Here is a 14914-nt window from a genome sequence, read left to right as displayed (position 1 = left end):
GGTAAGAGACGAACATGTTGGGACGATAGAAGATAACAAAAGAAGAGAGACAGCCTGCATATTTTAAAATCAAACACTTGGTTTGATTTTAAACAGCAGAAGCAATGATCCTGATATGACAGATGAAAAACAAACTGGGTCAGCATTCCCCAGTAGATATTCCCAACTATTTTATCTTCAAAGATTGTTTTAAACATTTTGCTTGGGGAAAATTCCTCTTTTCCAATTTTAGTACCCAATTTTGGAATATGTTTTCTCAGAACATTTGAAATGGAATTGTATCCTCGTTTGTCAATATAAAAAGGGCATATGCAATCTCTCACAACCGTTTTTTTAGGAAAACATTGTAATCTATTATTATTATGGCAAATAATCAAGAAAGTAAACAACCTAGATTTTCCCCCTTATTTCTCTATTTAAAATAGAGTTTAATATAGATTATTCTGTGATGGGAATATACATTTATACTCATTATTATTTAGGATAACCCATTCCTATAGTAGTTATAGGAAATAGCATTTCTTCAGTAGAACATCACTTAATTGTTGCTCTCCCTTTGGAAGAACTCACATGGCCTCTCTGATGCTGAGATTCGTTGCCAGGCTGCCATAATCCTTCATCATTTCACATGGTTGGGTGGACTCCCTCAACTGGGCACAAAGACTTTGTCTTACCCAGTGGCATGGACTGGGGTAGGTACATATTGGAAAGCATCCATATTGGAAGAGTGTGACTTTCCTAGTTTTCTATTGAATAATTCTATTCTTTAGTACATGTAGAAGCCCTTCAGTGAATGATCAGGCAAAGGTCATTGAGAATAAAGCAGACTCTGGAAGGGTGATGGAAATTTTCTAACAGTTCCTGGGTGATTTGGAAATACGATACAAACATCTTTCTAGATTTGCAAAAGGAAGGGCTATTTATTTACTCTCCTTCCCATTTCCAGATTCTCAATTAAAGAGTATATCCAGATACAGATTGTGTTTATGCCATTCTGCCCAAGATGTTATATATGGGGAGTGATTTATTAATTAAACCCATTCCTTAACCCATACCAATATTATTATATACATATATTTCCTGTATCAATTAAAAATAAACATAATACATTCGAGAATTCTGACATACAAAAATGTTGTAAGAATTCATATTGTTTATTTGCTATTTCTTGTCTACTAGTGCTGTTGCACAGTTCCTGAAAGAATACTATGTACTTGCATATTTTTGAGTTATCCCCCCTCAATACTAACATTACTTTAACATAATTTCCATGGTTTATTATCTAGAGGGCCAGTTGTTCAAGAAATATAGTAAACTCTGAGTATAAGCAACATTAGAACAAACAGAAAAACAAATGGTCCTGTTATACTTATTCCGAAGGAAGGTATTACAGTTTAAGTATTGATAGAGCTCCAAAGGTATTTTGTTGAGCCTCTGAGACTCAGAGATGCCAATGTACAGAAGAAACAATGTAAATCCAAAACCTACTGTTACTATACATTCCCAGGACAGTGAAAACGAACTAAAACAAAGTTTGATTTACTTAAATACTTAACAAAAATTTATTGCAAGAGATATATTTCACTGAATTTACATTTTCAAGGAACTTGATACAAAACGTGGTGCCATCAGCTTTGTCTAAACATTAAATAGGTGCAAATACACAAAGGATTAAAAAAAAAAAAAAAACCAAGGAGCATACTTTACAACATAAATTACAGTACTATAAATATATTTTATGTACATTATACATACTCTTAAGACACCATCTTAATATACAGCATATATTGTATTGGTTTGCAAACTATTCAGTGCCTTAATAATATTATATATCAGAAACTTAAGAATTTATTTGCATCATTACACTTACAGTAAATGATTTTATATCAATGAGGCCAGTATCTTGGCTAGTTTATTTTCACCCTTTAAGTAGGAAATTAATTATCCACGTAGATGAGCATTTACGCACATAGCAATTGTTTTCACACGAACATTTTCTCTCCCTCCTGTGGCGATGACTAGAAGAGGGGCTGTAGTGGGATGACAGCAGGGTGTGGGGAAAGCAGAGAAGGAAAGAGGGCATGGGGTAAAGGTGGGAAAGCCAGATGGCTAGGATGAAGAACCGAAGCTGGAATGATTGGCATCTGAGGAGGAGCAACAAAAGGTGGCTGGTTCCCAGGACAGAGCCGGGGTCCGACCGGTCCTACTGAGATCTGAGGTAAGGATGTTCTGGTGAGAGCCGGAGCTTGGGACAGAAACTGTTGGTGGGGCTGAAGCACTTTGAAGGTCCCCGCGGCCGCGGCGGCTGCTGCGGCTGCGGCGGCGGCCGCGTGCTGCTGCAGAACCGCGTGGTGGAGCGTGGTTACAGAGGTAGAACAGAAGGGCTGCTGCAGAGGCAGAGGCTGCAGAGGTGTGCTAGGGGGTGGGAGAGCCGCTGCGGGAAACGTAAATTTGACCTTGTTGGCCAGCATGTTGGGCGGGAGGATGTGCTGGTAGACCTCGCAGGGCAGATTTCGGAATTTCTCGTGGTTTTCTATTGGGATCAGTAGTGCCTGTTCCGGTAAAGCTAAGGGGGCCAGGATTTGCTCCGTCGTTACAAAGGTGTGACCGCTGACGTGTGCTTCCTTGAACGGTAAGGGCTGCTGTGTGTGAAGGATTCCCGAATTAAAACGCAGCCACTCCGCGGGCGCCTCGTTCATCTTTCCTTGCGGGAGGGCCTCCGCCAGTTCGTAATGGCACAGGTGGGATTTCGGTTGTGGTGGTCTCAAGTTCCTTTCAGGGTGAGGCACCTTGAAAGGAATTTGCTTCTCCTGCATATTTATATCCTCACTTCTCTCTTTGTGTTCCAGCAAGGCATTGTCCATTTCTTCTTTCGTTGGGGCGCTGGCTTCGTGGACAGATGTGGCGTGTTCGTGGGAAGTGTCTGCCGAGGCCCCAGAAGTGGTTTCCAGCGCTAAACGCTCAGCCCCTCCACTGGCTTCAGGAGGAAGGGGACTGCCCGGGTGCAAAGTTTGCTTGTCTTCTCCTTGATCTGTTTGGTCTGAGTTCCTCCCAGGGTTCGCAGTGTCCTGTGGTTTTATTTCCCCTTTTTGGTCTTGGCTTACTAACTCATCCTGGTGACCTAAGGAAGAATTGCCCTTCCTGGGATAATCGGGGTTCTCTCTGAGTTCAAAAGCTTCAATTCCGATATGGAATCGACTTCTTTTTCTCCTCCGCTTCCTTTTAGGCTTACAGGGAGCAGAAGCCCGTGGTGGTCTCCAAAATTCCTCTGGTAAATAATTCTGTCGATTTAAGCTTTCATCTGAAGAATAAGAATATGAATGTTGTCTACGTTTTCGATGGAATCTTTCTGATTCATTAATGAAAGAATTAGAACCTCTTTTAACAGCCTGGTTCTGACTCAGGCAGCTCATGTCATTTTGAAGAACTAGGCATCTGTGATCCTGACTGCAGCTGGACATTTTGGCTTTCCAACTACAGTAAGTTCTGGAATAAGTTAAATTATGTTTCCCAGAATGTATCATTATTGGATTGGGTTGTTCATTTAAAACAACTGAGTTCTTTGTACCGTGATTTTTAGAACTGATCGCATCATTACTATTATATTCAGTGTTCTGGGCTTTACACATTTCTTCATTGTCACTTAAGTATATGGATGATGATTTGGGCCTTTTATCAGGTAACTGATGTGAGTCCGATAATTGCTCTGCAGCTAGACAGTGCTTTTCTGAAATTGTTTCTAGTAGATTTTTCCTAGTTATATCAGTGTAACTATTTTCTGATTCCATTTTGAAGCTAATTTCTGATTCTTTGGTTTTCTCCCCATGGTGATGCTGACATAATTTTTTTCTTTTTTTCTTCCTTCTACTTTTATGGAACCAGTGTTCATGAGTATCTTTCAACCTTATTTTGTTATATTTCCCATCTAGAGTATCCTGTTTCATTTGAGTTTTGGTAAAGTTGTGTTTTTTTGTTTTTCTGATCCTACAGGAAATATTTCTATTCCTCAGACCCATAGTCTCATTTTTTCCAGAATTACAGTTATTGAAGAGACTATCATCAACTGAAGGAGGAGTGACTTGGGGGCCTTCATTTCTGCTACCTCCAATATCATAATCAATGAGTCCCGCAACAGATGTGTTCTTACATTCTGAAACTGGTCTCTTGCAAATGTCTTCTCCTTTCTGCTGAAAAGAAAGATCATTTAAGGGCAGCTTATTTTTATCTAGATTGTTGTTTAATTTAGTGGCCTTGAAGTCAAAACAGAGAGGATTACAGCTATAGGAAATTGATGGTTGAGTAGTTGTATAAATCAGCATTTCTGATGGCCACTGAAGGATTGTGGATCCATCTTTGTTAAGAACCGGTACAAAGGGCTCACATGGTCTTTTGGATAAATCTGTTTTTTTATGTAAGCTTATATTTTCCTCTTCAAAATTTGAAGGGGCCAACATCTCAGGGCCATGATTTTTATTTGCAACTTCAACTGTAGACTCATCATTGTTCTTAACAACTTCTTCTGTGGTAGCTTGCAAAGATAAGCAATCATTAGCTAAATCAAGAACTGTGGATTTATTTCCTAACAATTCAGAACTGTTATCACTCATAGTTATGTCTTCATTAACAATAACATCTTCCAGTGGTATTTGATCTGTTAATGGGACTGAATTTTGGCAATTATCTGCATCAGAAGATAAAGGGATTTGAAACTGGCAAAATGAAGGTAATAAAAATGTATCTTTTTCGCTAGAAACTTCTTTCATCTCTTGAGTTTGAGCAGTTTCTTTGTCAATGCACATTCCTTCTGGTGGATGAAAAGAGTTAGCTTTCTCCTCAGAACTCAAAAGCACATCTGTTGGTGAAGATAGTTGAAGATGACAAGCACCAGGGACAAATCTACTTTTTCTGCTAAATCCTTTTTCCACAGAGGCATCATCATTGTATTCAGAGAAGGCTGCAGCTGAGGACTCCAGCTTCACTGACGCTTTCTTTGGAAATGCGAAAGAAAAGCCAATTTTGTGTCTGTGGATTCCTAGGGCTTGATCCCCAAGTTGGTTATTTTTTGCTGTAATATTTGCACTTTCTGGATCTGCAGCAACAGCGGTAACATCTTTAGTATTCTCTTCACTATGAATCAAAGTATATTTGAAATCTTCCTGGTTATTAACTGCATCCACAACAACTCTTTGGGAAATTTCATTACAATTTTCTTTCACAGTAACAGTTGTTGACTTGAACATGGGGCCACTTCCAGGAGCACTACAAAAAGAAAAGTATATATTAGATCGGACACTTTTGACAAAAAAAATATCCAAACATTTATATTTTAGAAATGTCATTGTAGGATTTCTTTTTCAAATTTTAAAATCTTTGTAAGAGAATTTCTTTCATATAGCATAGGTCCCTTCCTTAGTGCTACAACTGCATTTAGTTATTGTTACTATTTGGGATAACTTGGTCGTGCTGTGTTGAAGTTACTTTCACAGCTGTTAACAGCAGTGTCGAGGACACTCCTGTGCTCTCAACTCATTCTTCCTGATCAAGATTCTTTAGACTCATGGTCTTTTCAGTGGTATTTTGGAGTATTGTAGAATTGCTAAAATAAAATTATTTAAATTTGCCAATACTTAATATCATTAATACTATATGGAGAATATGAACAAAGTTTAAAAAAATTATGACTTCAGAAGGGCTGGGAATTCAGTTCAATAATTCAATCCAGCCAGTATTTACTGAAGTCTACCCCAGGCCAAGGAGAATGTTGCAGTGCAAAACTAACTAAGAGATAATACTAACTTCAGAAATTTTTTTAGACTTGTTATTCTTAATATTTAAAAATTACCCTGAAGTTAAAAATAATATCATAATATATAGTAAGTATAGGACAAAGGATTACTTAAGATATAATTTCTATTTGTCATTGCAGTACACCATAAATAGTGGGTTCTTAATAAAAAGAACTATACTGTCTGGCATATAAAGAAGGGGCTACCTGAATATCATCTTTATTGAAACAGAATCACGGTGTGCAGAATTTTCCATTCTATTAAAGTTAGTTTCTTAAAAGTTATAAATGCCCCATAATTTTTTTTTTAGCTGAATATTTTCTTTACTTAATCTTTAACACAATGGGCTGTTTCACTACCATATTTGATATTAAGAAAAAATACTGTTTTTACTTTGCACATCTTTAGAAGCCCCAAATTAACAGGAAAAGTGTGTGTGTGTGTGTGTGTGGGGGTGTGTGTACCATGAAATATGTACTATTATTGAAGGAAGTAATTTAGGTAAGAAGTTTTGCTTATTTTTTCTTTTTTTAAAAGGTTTTATTCATTTATTTGAGAGAGAGAGAGAGAGAGAGAGCACAAGCAAGACAGCACAAGCAGGGAGCAACAGAGGGAGAGAGAGAAGGAGAAGCAGGCTCCCCACTGAACAGGGAGCCCAACGCAAGGCTCTATCTCAGGACCTGGGATCATGACCTGAGCTAAAGGCAGATGCTTAACCAACTGAGCCACCCCGGGGCCCCAGTTTTGCTTCTTTTTGTGCATATCTTATTATCAACTCTAGTTTTCTCAATGTATTAGAATTTTACATCTACATTGGAATGCTACTTTAGGACTTTAAAGTGCATAGGCCCTATGATTCTCTATAACATTAACTTGCACTTGTATAATTTTTCACTTATTACCACAGAGAGTAAAAATATATGATTATTATGATTGAATAGCAGTTGTGTTTGTTTTTAAGTTTCCCAGAGGATTCAAAATACATTTAAATTTTGATTTTTCCAAACTTGACATCCCAAAGAATGTTATGATATGGCAATATATTCCCTATCACTTGTCTTGGGGTAGGTGGAGAGAACACTCTAAAAAGCTGTTTCCTTTTTATAACAGTTTCTTGGCCTGAATTATAAATTCTGAATTGTAACACTATAGCTGTTCACTGTTAGAAGCAGGTCAAAGTAACAGTTTTGAAATTCTAACAGTTGTAACTGTTTATTCATAGTGAAATTAATTTTGACTTGACTCTGAATTTTATAAGGTCTTCCTAACTTTTATTATTTTTTTGTAAAAGATACTTTCAAATAAAAGTTCCCCAAATTTTCATTTTAAAAAAATTTTTCCTCTTAAAACTTCTTTTTTAACAAGGTCATGAGATGGTGCTCTGTTCTCTTCTTCAATCAAGTATTTAGAATTTCCAGTAAGAAACAGAATGGTTTTCAGTTAAGTGCAAATATCAGAGTAATATGAAATTAATTTTTTTGAAAAGTAAAATTATAGGAATTTTTTTTTTATTGAAATGTGCACTAAACAGTTGTTTGCATAAAATTCAAATGACTGTCTACAGCTCACAGAAAGCCATGAAAATCTGACTATCTTATTCTGGGTACAGAAACAAATAGAATTGTGCCCTTTATTCCTATGTCCTTTTTTTTTTTTTTTTTTTTGGTCATTATGCTTTAAGAAAACTTAAGATTTCATAGCACACTCACCATACAGTTTCCTTTCTTAGCTCGGCCAGCTTGTGCAGGCGTTGGAGTGCTTTTTCCTGTTTTCTTTCATCTTTCCTGGATTTAGATGCTACATTTCGAGCAAATTCCCTTTGTTTCAGTTCTTTGAGCCTCTATTAAGAAATATGGAAATGATTAATGGTATTTGGCTCTATGGCAATGTTAAAACTATTATTATTATTCTTGGAATTTTCCAGTATATTATCTTTGACCTCATCTAAGGAAAATACATTTGTGCCAATTCACTTCTAGTAAAAATATTTTTTGTATCTTTGGCTTGTGAAAATGCCAAAGAATGTTATTACATTATATTAAGGATATAGCTAAGCCTTAGCTAAATTGATATTGAAAACTTTCATCTCTGCTTACTGATTTTTCTGCCAAGATTCTGTGCCTAATTCACATGGAAGTGTTGGAGTCTTGTAAACCCCTAATTTTCAAACAAATTTAATTAGCTTGTGTGTTTCAATTATATATCACAAAATTCATCATTTTGATGTGCTGCATATTAGAAAGGTATCTGGCCCTTTTCACATTTTCTAAGATGAATAAATGTTTTGTCTTAATCAATAAGGCAAATAAACTCTGTTGATGTGATTTAAAACAATCTCTACCTTCAAACATCAGCACATTCCCCAAATAACTCAAGATCTGGGAAGAAAAGTGATAGTGACTTTTAGAAATTCTTTTTACACTGGGCATATTTTTCATTTGTAATAAAGGAGTTCATTTTGGGGGGTTGAAAGCATTTTGGCCAGAGAAAGAGAATGTCAACTTGAATAGAATTGATAAATAGACGTTTGTGGCATGATTTAAGAGACACCAAAGTGGTCCCATGCCCCAAATATTTTCACTATAGTCTTCCACAGATAGAGTGTAGAGTTATTAAAAATAATTAAAGTAATATTATTTTTCTCATGAAGACTTATGGTGTTGTGCTTTTGTGATATGTCAGAGTCTTTGAGTAGGACTCTAAGATAATAAAGCATACACTAATTACATTTTTATGAAATGATTGAATAAAGTCTTAATAAATGCCTTATACATATACACTGGTGTATGCCAGGGGCTTAAAACAATGCCTGGTATATAAAATGCCTGATCAATAAATAGGTGTTGGTTTATATGTGAATCACTTAGATCCTCCAAATTGGGAAATTTCTGGCCTCAAAAAAAGTTAGTCATACTGATAAAATAATGTCAGACTCCTGGTGATCTTGAATTATATCTACTTAATTTCACTTACACAGAACCATAGCTTAAGCTTCAAGTAATTTGTAATATTTGAACTAATGGGATTTATATAAGGTGTGTATATATACATATACATAAGATTATTCCAGAATAAAGAATAATTATTTTAAAATAAGATAGAATATTGATCATGAAAAAAAAATCTAGAATTTGAGTATAATAGGGCAAAAAAGTTTTAACTCTAAATTTTAGGTATTCATAATCTTGGTCACCTCTATTTCCTAAAACTTTGAAGTCATAGCAAGACTTATTCAAAGATAATTACTGAGCACTAGCTCTGTTAAATAGCTGTTAAATGGCTGGGATTTAAGAAAAAGATTAAACAAAATGTCTTTACCTTTATATGGTTTGTGTCCATGTGTCTGTGAGTGTGTAAGTGTATGTGAGTGTTTGTGTATATGTATTTTTTGGAAATAAGAGAACACATACAGGAAGAGATAACAACAGGCATTAATTGAGGTATTTTTACTGTGCAATGTAAGGACAGAAGAGGGGTGCCCAAAAAATCCCAAGAAGGTTACCTGAGAAAAGTGATATCTGATTTGGATCTTCAAGGATATAAAAAAAACACGGAGAAGAAGGGTTGGATGTTGGAGGAGAGATAATAGTTTAGGGAAATTTTGTGTAAATGTAGAAATAGGAGCATGCATATTCCAAAAAAAAAAAAAATGCAGAAAGAGAGAAATATGGTTAAAGAAGATTGTGTGTGTAGAAGTGATGAGAATTGATGAATTACAGTATCTAACTAAACCAAACCTGTCTATCACATTATGAAATGTGACTGGAGGAAACACTGAAGGATTTTAAACAATGCAGTGCTACAATGGGATTTTCATTTTGTCAAGAACCATTTGTCATCAGTGTGCATGAAATTTTGCCATGGAACAATGTTAAAGATAAGGGGATGCATAAGTAGGATACTATAGTAGTTTAGGTAAAAAAAACACTAAGAACCTTTTCTAAGTCAGTTGCAGTAGGAAGAAAAAGTAGAATTGGTGACTTATTTGATGTGCATAATTGAGTGGTCTAAAAGGTATTACCTTTACTGAGAAATACTACTTGCCATTTCAAGAAAGAGGCATTCAATCAAGAGAAGGTTTGGGTGCTAGGAGGAGGATGCTAATGGAGAATTTGAAAGAAAACAGAAACTAAATTCTCTAAAATAAATATTTAAAGAATCAAAGTGTCAAATGAAATAAAGCAAAAAATAAGTTGAAATATCAGTGTAAGAATGTTCAAAAAATTTTTAACTCTTATTTTTAAATAATGATATTTTAACAAATTGAGATAGTTCATTTCCTACATGATCCTTTGGGACACAGCAGATGACAAACAAGAAAGTCAGACTGGACTATTTTTATTAAAATCTCTAGGATACAAATTAATTTCTATTACATATAGGTATATATAATAGTAAGTTAAAAATATAATGTTTCTGACATAAGGCAAGCTTTTTTTTTTTTTAAGATTTTGTTTATTTATTTGACAGACAGAGATCACAAGTAGGCAGAGAGGCAGGTAGAGAGAGGGGTGGGGGGAACCAGGCTCCCCACAGAGCAGAGAGCCCAATGCGGGGCTCGATCCCAGGACCCTGAGATCATGACCTGAGCCGAAGGCAGAGGCTTTAACCCACTGAGCCACCCAGGTGCCCCAAGGCAAGCTTTTCTAAAGCAAGTATATGAAATGTCAAGAGTTTCCTATTTATTGTTTCAGATTAACCATTATGATTTGAATTCACCAGTTTCTATTGACATAGTAGTTAAAGATCAAGGAGTCCATCAATTACCAAATGCCAGTACCATTGTGTTTACTGTTTATAAGTGAGTGACTGATGTGGCTAGAATCAGACTCTGGATGTGCATTTAGAGAACTGTGTATATTTAGAATGTAAATGTTGCTTTAGTCTTGTAGAGGTTGTCAAGATACATCAAACTACATTCAAATGTCCCTACTGATGTCAGTCTCCTTCTGTGGACAAATAATTCTCTTATCTCAGTGACAGACTACGTGATATCACCGTAAACGAGCTTGCCTAACATTGATGGTCTAGCCGCAGGGCTTATAGGCCAAATACTTTGGTTAGTTTTAGGCTAGAATTATCAGCCTTGATACCTTTCTTGGATTTTCCTACAGCAAAAATAAACTCTTACATCATATTTTCTATCTAGTAGAGTAATTTTGAAAGGTAAATAATAGAAACTGAGTAAATGCTTTTGAGAATGCCAAATGGAAAGAAAACTTAAGTTCAAGTTCACACAAAGAAATATACAAGATAATACCTGTGAGACTTACAGAAATATCAATGCTATTTCAAAAGTTCCCTGAACAATTTATTGAAAGTCACTCAAAAGAAATTCTTAGTGATAAATGTCAGGACAGAGATGACAGACAGTAAGAATTAGAAAATTAGAAGAATGTTAAAAAGAATTTGTGAGAAGATATGGTCTAGGCCCAGCATTATTAAACAAATTACAATGTACACTGGCATATGATTCTATGTTTTGGAAATATACAAATAGAGAATGGAAAAACAGAATCAACATCCTTTGGTAATACTATCTCAGAGGGCCTAGTCTACTTTTTGCTGATTTACTTCTATTCGTCTATAAAGAACCAAAATGTTGTAAGGACAACACAGGTCATTGATCCTCAGATATGGTCTCAGGAAACTCATGGAATTGGGTGGGTGGGAAAGTTATGATTCTGGCCTCAAGTTAGTGGTGGTGTTTTCAGAGACTGGCAAAACTTTAAACAATGTGAGTGCTGTGAAGTGGTGTAAACCCGGCGATTCACAGACCTGTACCCCTGGGGCTAATAATACATTATATGTTAATTAAAAAAAACCCAAAACTTTAAACAATGTGAGAAAAAGTGATAGAAAAAGAGAGAGAGGAAGAGAGAACCATTTAGATAACTCATCATTTTGTGCTTGGCATTTAAGTAAATTACACTGTTTTATAATTGCAAACCAAACTTCCATGAATATTCTCATATTTGTACACTTGTCTAATTACATCCAAGAATCGGTTCCCACAAACAAAACTGTTAGAATAAAAGATATGCATTTGCACTTTTTGAGGTTTTCTAAACTGTTGTTCCTAACTTTAAACTATTTTTGTACTCCTCCCAATTGTATATAAGAGTATACATCATATCCAATATTGGGTAGCACCACTCTTAATTCATTTAATTAATAGGCAACAAATAATATATCATTAGTGTTTTGCCTATAATTCTTTTGTTTCCTAGGGAAGCTGGAATATTTTATATACATATTAGCCACCCATATTTAATCTAGAATTGATATTGTTCCTTAAAATTTATTAAGCAATATTGCATATGTTACTTTGCTTGGGTCTGAAAATAAACATAAACAAACACAGTGAACATTATGATCTGTACTTAGAGAAAGCAAAACTGAAGCTAAGCAGATTTTAGAGACTAGTCCAGAATCACATGGTAGAACCAGGAGTGGAATCATGATTTCCTGGAACATTTCTTATGATTTATCTCCTATATTTATGCTGTTCTATGGTTTTCAAGCTGTGCTTTTAGGTTGGGCTGACTTGGCTGTGAGGCATATATCCATTTATCTCTCAGCAAGTATTAATTGAGTGTACATTATGTGTCAGCTGTTATTCTAAGCACAGTCGATACATCTGTGACAGAAGAAAAAAAGGCTGTTTGTTTCTTGAAATGTTCATGAGAGTTGAGAAAGACATATTAAGACATATATAAATAAGTTAGTTGTATACTTCAGGACATAGTGAAAATTCGGTAGAAGAAACAAAGTTAAATAGAGTTCATGCAGCAAGGGCAGAGATACCAACTTACAACACGGTGATGGGGGAAGTATTTCTATTAGATGACTTTTCTGTTTCTGTTTAACAATGACCATAAACTTAATAGCTTAAAATAGCACAGATTTATTATCTCATGGCTTCTGTAGGTCAGTAGACTTTGCTCAATCAAGGTGCTGGCCAGGCAGCATTCTCATATGCAGGCTTGTCTTGGAAAAAATAATCTCCCAAGCTCCTGGAAGTTGTTGGTAGAATCTATTTCCTATGGTGGTAGGACAGAGAGCCCCGGCTTCCTATCACCTGGCAGCCAGAGCCATTCTCAGCAACTGGAGCTGCCAGGAGTTTCTTGCCCCATCACCCACTCACAAGCTATCTTATAATATGGCAGTTCTTCACCATCAGCAAGGAAGAGTCTCCATTCTGCTGAGACTGAGTCTTTTTTATTTATTTATTTTTTAAAAGATTTTGTTTGTTTATTTGACAGGGAGAGAGACAGTGAGAGACAGAACACAAGCAGGGAAAGTGGGAGAGGGAGAAGCAGGCTTCCCACTGAGCAGGGAGCCCAACGTGGGGCTCAATCCCAGGACTCTGGGATCATGACTTGAGTTGAAGGCAGACACTTAACAACTGAGCCACACAGGCACCCCTGAGACTGAATCTTATATAACACAATCTATATAAAGCAACCTAATTAATGGAGTTTTTTTTTTTCCTATTTTATCAGTTAGAAACAAATCACGGTTTCTATCCACATTCAAGGAAAGACTAAATGGGGGTCAACTCAGGGTGTGTCCCTCATAGAAGGTGTGTCTCCTCATTGAGAAGGTGATATTTGAGTAAAGACTGTGCTCTCCTCACACAGTCAGAGTAAAAGGAGTAGTGAACTGCAGACTATTTTGTTTTGATTACTGTTCTTAGCTGTGTGTTAGCACTGACATTCCTTAGCTGCAAGTTTATAAAGGGTGGGAAAAGAATGATCTGAACCACAACACTAGGCAAGTGACCAATGATAGAGGAGGAAAAAAGTCAGGTGTAGTTTCCAGATAGTTCTGCACTATATACAGGCACCACCCAAAGTGGAAAGTGCAGCATTACTGCTTGAGGGACATCCCTCAAGGAGAGTGATGAAAGGAAATCCTCCCAGTGTACAAACTTTGAATCAGTGTTGTTCATTTTTATTGGGAGGAGAAATGGCCAGAAGAGATATACTGATCCATGGGCTGTGGCCCATAGGTTGGCCAGATAATTAGAAACTTGGGAGGAACATAACTGAAAAATTAGTGACAAGGAGGTCTGGGGAAAGGTATGTGGCTAGATTCCTCTGAATGGTCTAAGAATCTGAAGATATTTGTGTCCTGTGTGAATGCTCCACAAAGGATCACCTCAGTAGAAGACGATTTTTACATTAATGTAGATAGGGCAACCTGTTCTGTGAATACCACACAGTCTGTCTCCTCAACCACCCCTGTCACTGCCCAATGAGCTCATGAACAAAATGGCTATGGGGGCATGGATGGTGGTTATACATGGGGTCAGCAACATGGACTTCCACTCAACAAGGATGACTGTCTATAGCTACCTCTGAGTGCCTTAACTGCCAGGAACAGAACTCAGTAATGAGCCAAAATGAATGAACAACAACAACAACAGCAACAAAAACCCCAAATAGAAACATACTCACAAATACAGAGAACAAACTGGTTGTTATCAGAGAGGAGGTGGGTGAGATAATAGGTAAAGGAAATTAAGAAGTACACACTACCAGTTGTAAAATATAATTAGTCATGAGAGCATAAGTCCAGCATAGGGAATATTGTCAACAACATTGTAATAACTTTGTATGGTGACAGATGGTAACTAGACTTAATCATGGTGATCATTTTATAACGTTGAATCATTACACTGTATACCTAAAACTAATATAATATTGTATGCCAACTTCAATTAAAAATTTTTAAAAGAGAAATAAAAAGTGGAAACAAAACAAATTAAAAACAGTGAGCCCTCAATATGGTACCATTCTCCCAGGGGTGATCAGCCAGTTCCCTGGTGGCAGGTTGATTAAATTGGGACAGCTTCCTTCATGAAAATGGCAGTGTTTTGTTCTTCCTCTAGATATGGACCTGTCATTTCTCCATGCAATGCTTCTGCCAAAACTATAGTCCATGGACTTACAAAATGCCTCATTTACAATCATGGTATACTACTGAGCCTTGTTTTTGATCAATGAACTCACTTCACCACAAATACAGAGTGACAATGGGCCTATGTTCATATAACTCATTGATCTTTATTGTGTTCCCTACCATCCTGAAGTAGCTTATTTGATAGAATGGTGGAATGGCCT

The 14914-nt window shown here is 36.3% G+C and overlaps 1 protein-coding gene across 1 annotated transcript in view; it reads right to left on the bottom strand.

The window, feature by feature from the left end:
• Positions 1 to 816: 816 nt before the first annotated feature.
• Positions 817 to 14914, bottom strand: part of ZNF804A (zinc finger protein 804A) — a 291006-nt gene continuing 276908 nt past the window's right edge. The window contains exons 3-4 of the mRNA XM_047723078.1: positions 7496 to 7626; positions 817 to 5259 (exon numbers count right to left, since the gene is read on the bottom strand). Coding sequence (XP_047579034.1) covers positions 2019 to 5259; positions 7496 to 7626 — 3372 coding nt within the window. The 3' untranslated portion in view covers positions 817 to 2018. The remainder of the gene's footprint in view (positions 5260 to 7495; positions 7627 to 14914) is intronic.

The sequence above is a fragment of the Lutra lutra genome, chromosome 3 (assembly GCF_902655055.1).
Source record: "Lutra lutra chromosome 3, mLutLut1.2, whole genome shotgun sequence".
In the NCBI taxonomy this organism is placed as follows: Eukaryota; Metazoa; Chordata; class Mammalia; order Carnivora; family Mustelidae; genus Lutra; species Lutra lutra.
The sequence above is the reverse complement of the archived record's forward strand: the minus strand, read 5'-3'. Positions and strand labels throughout refer to the sequence as shown.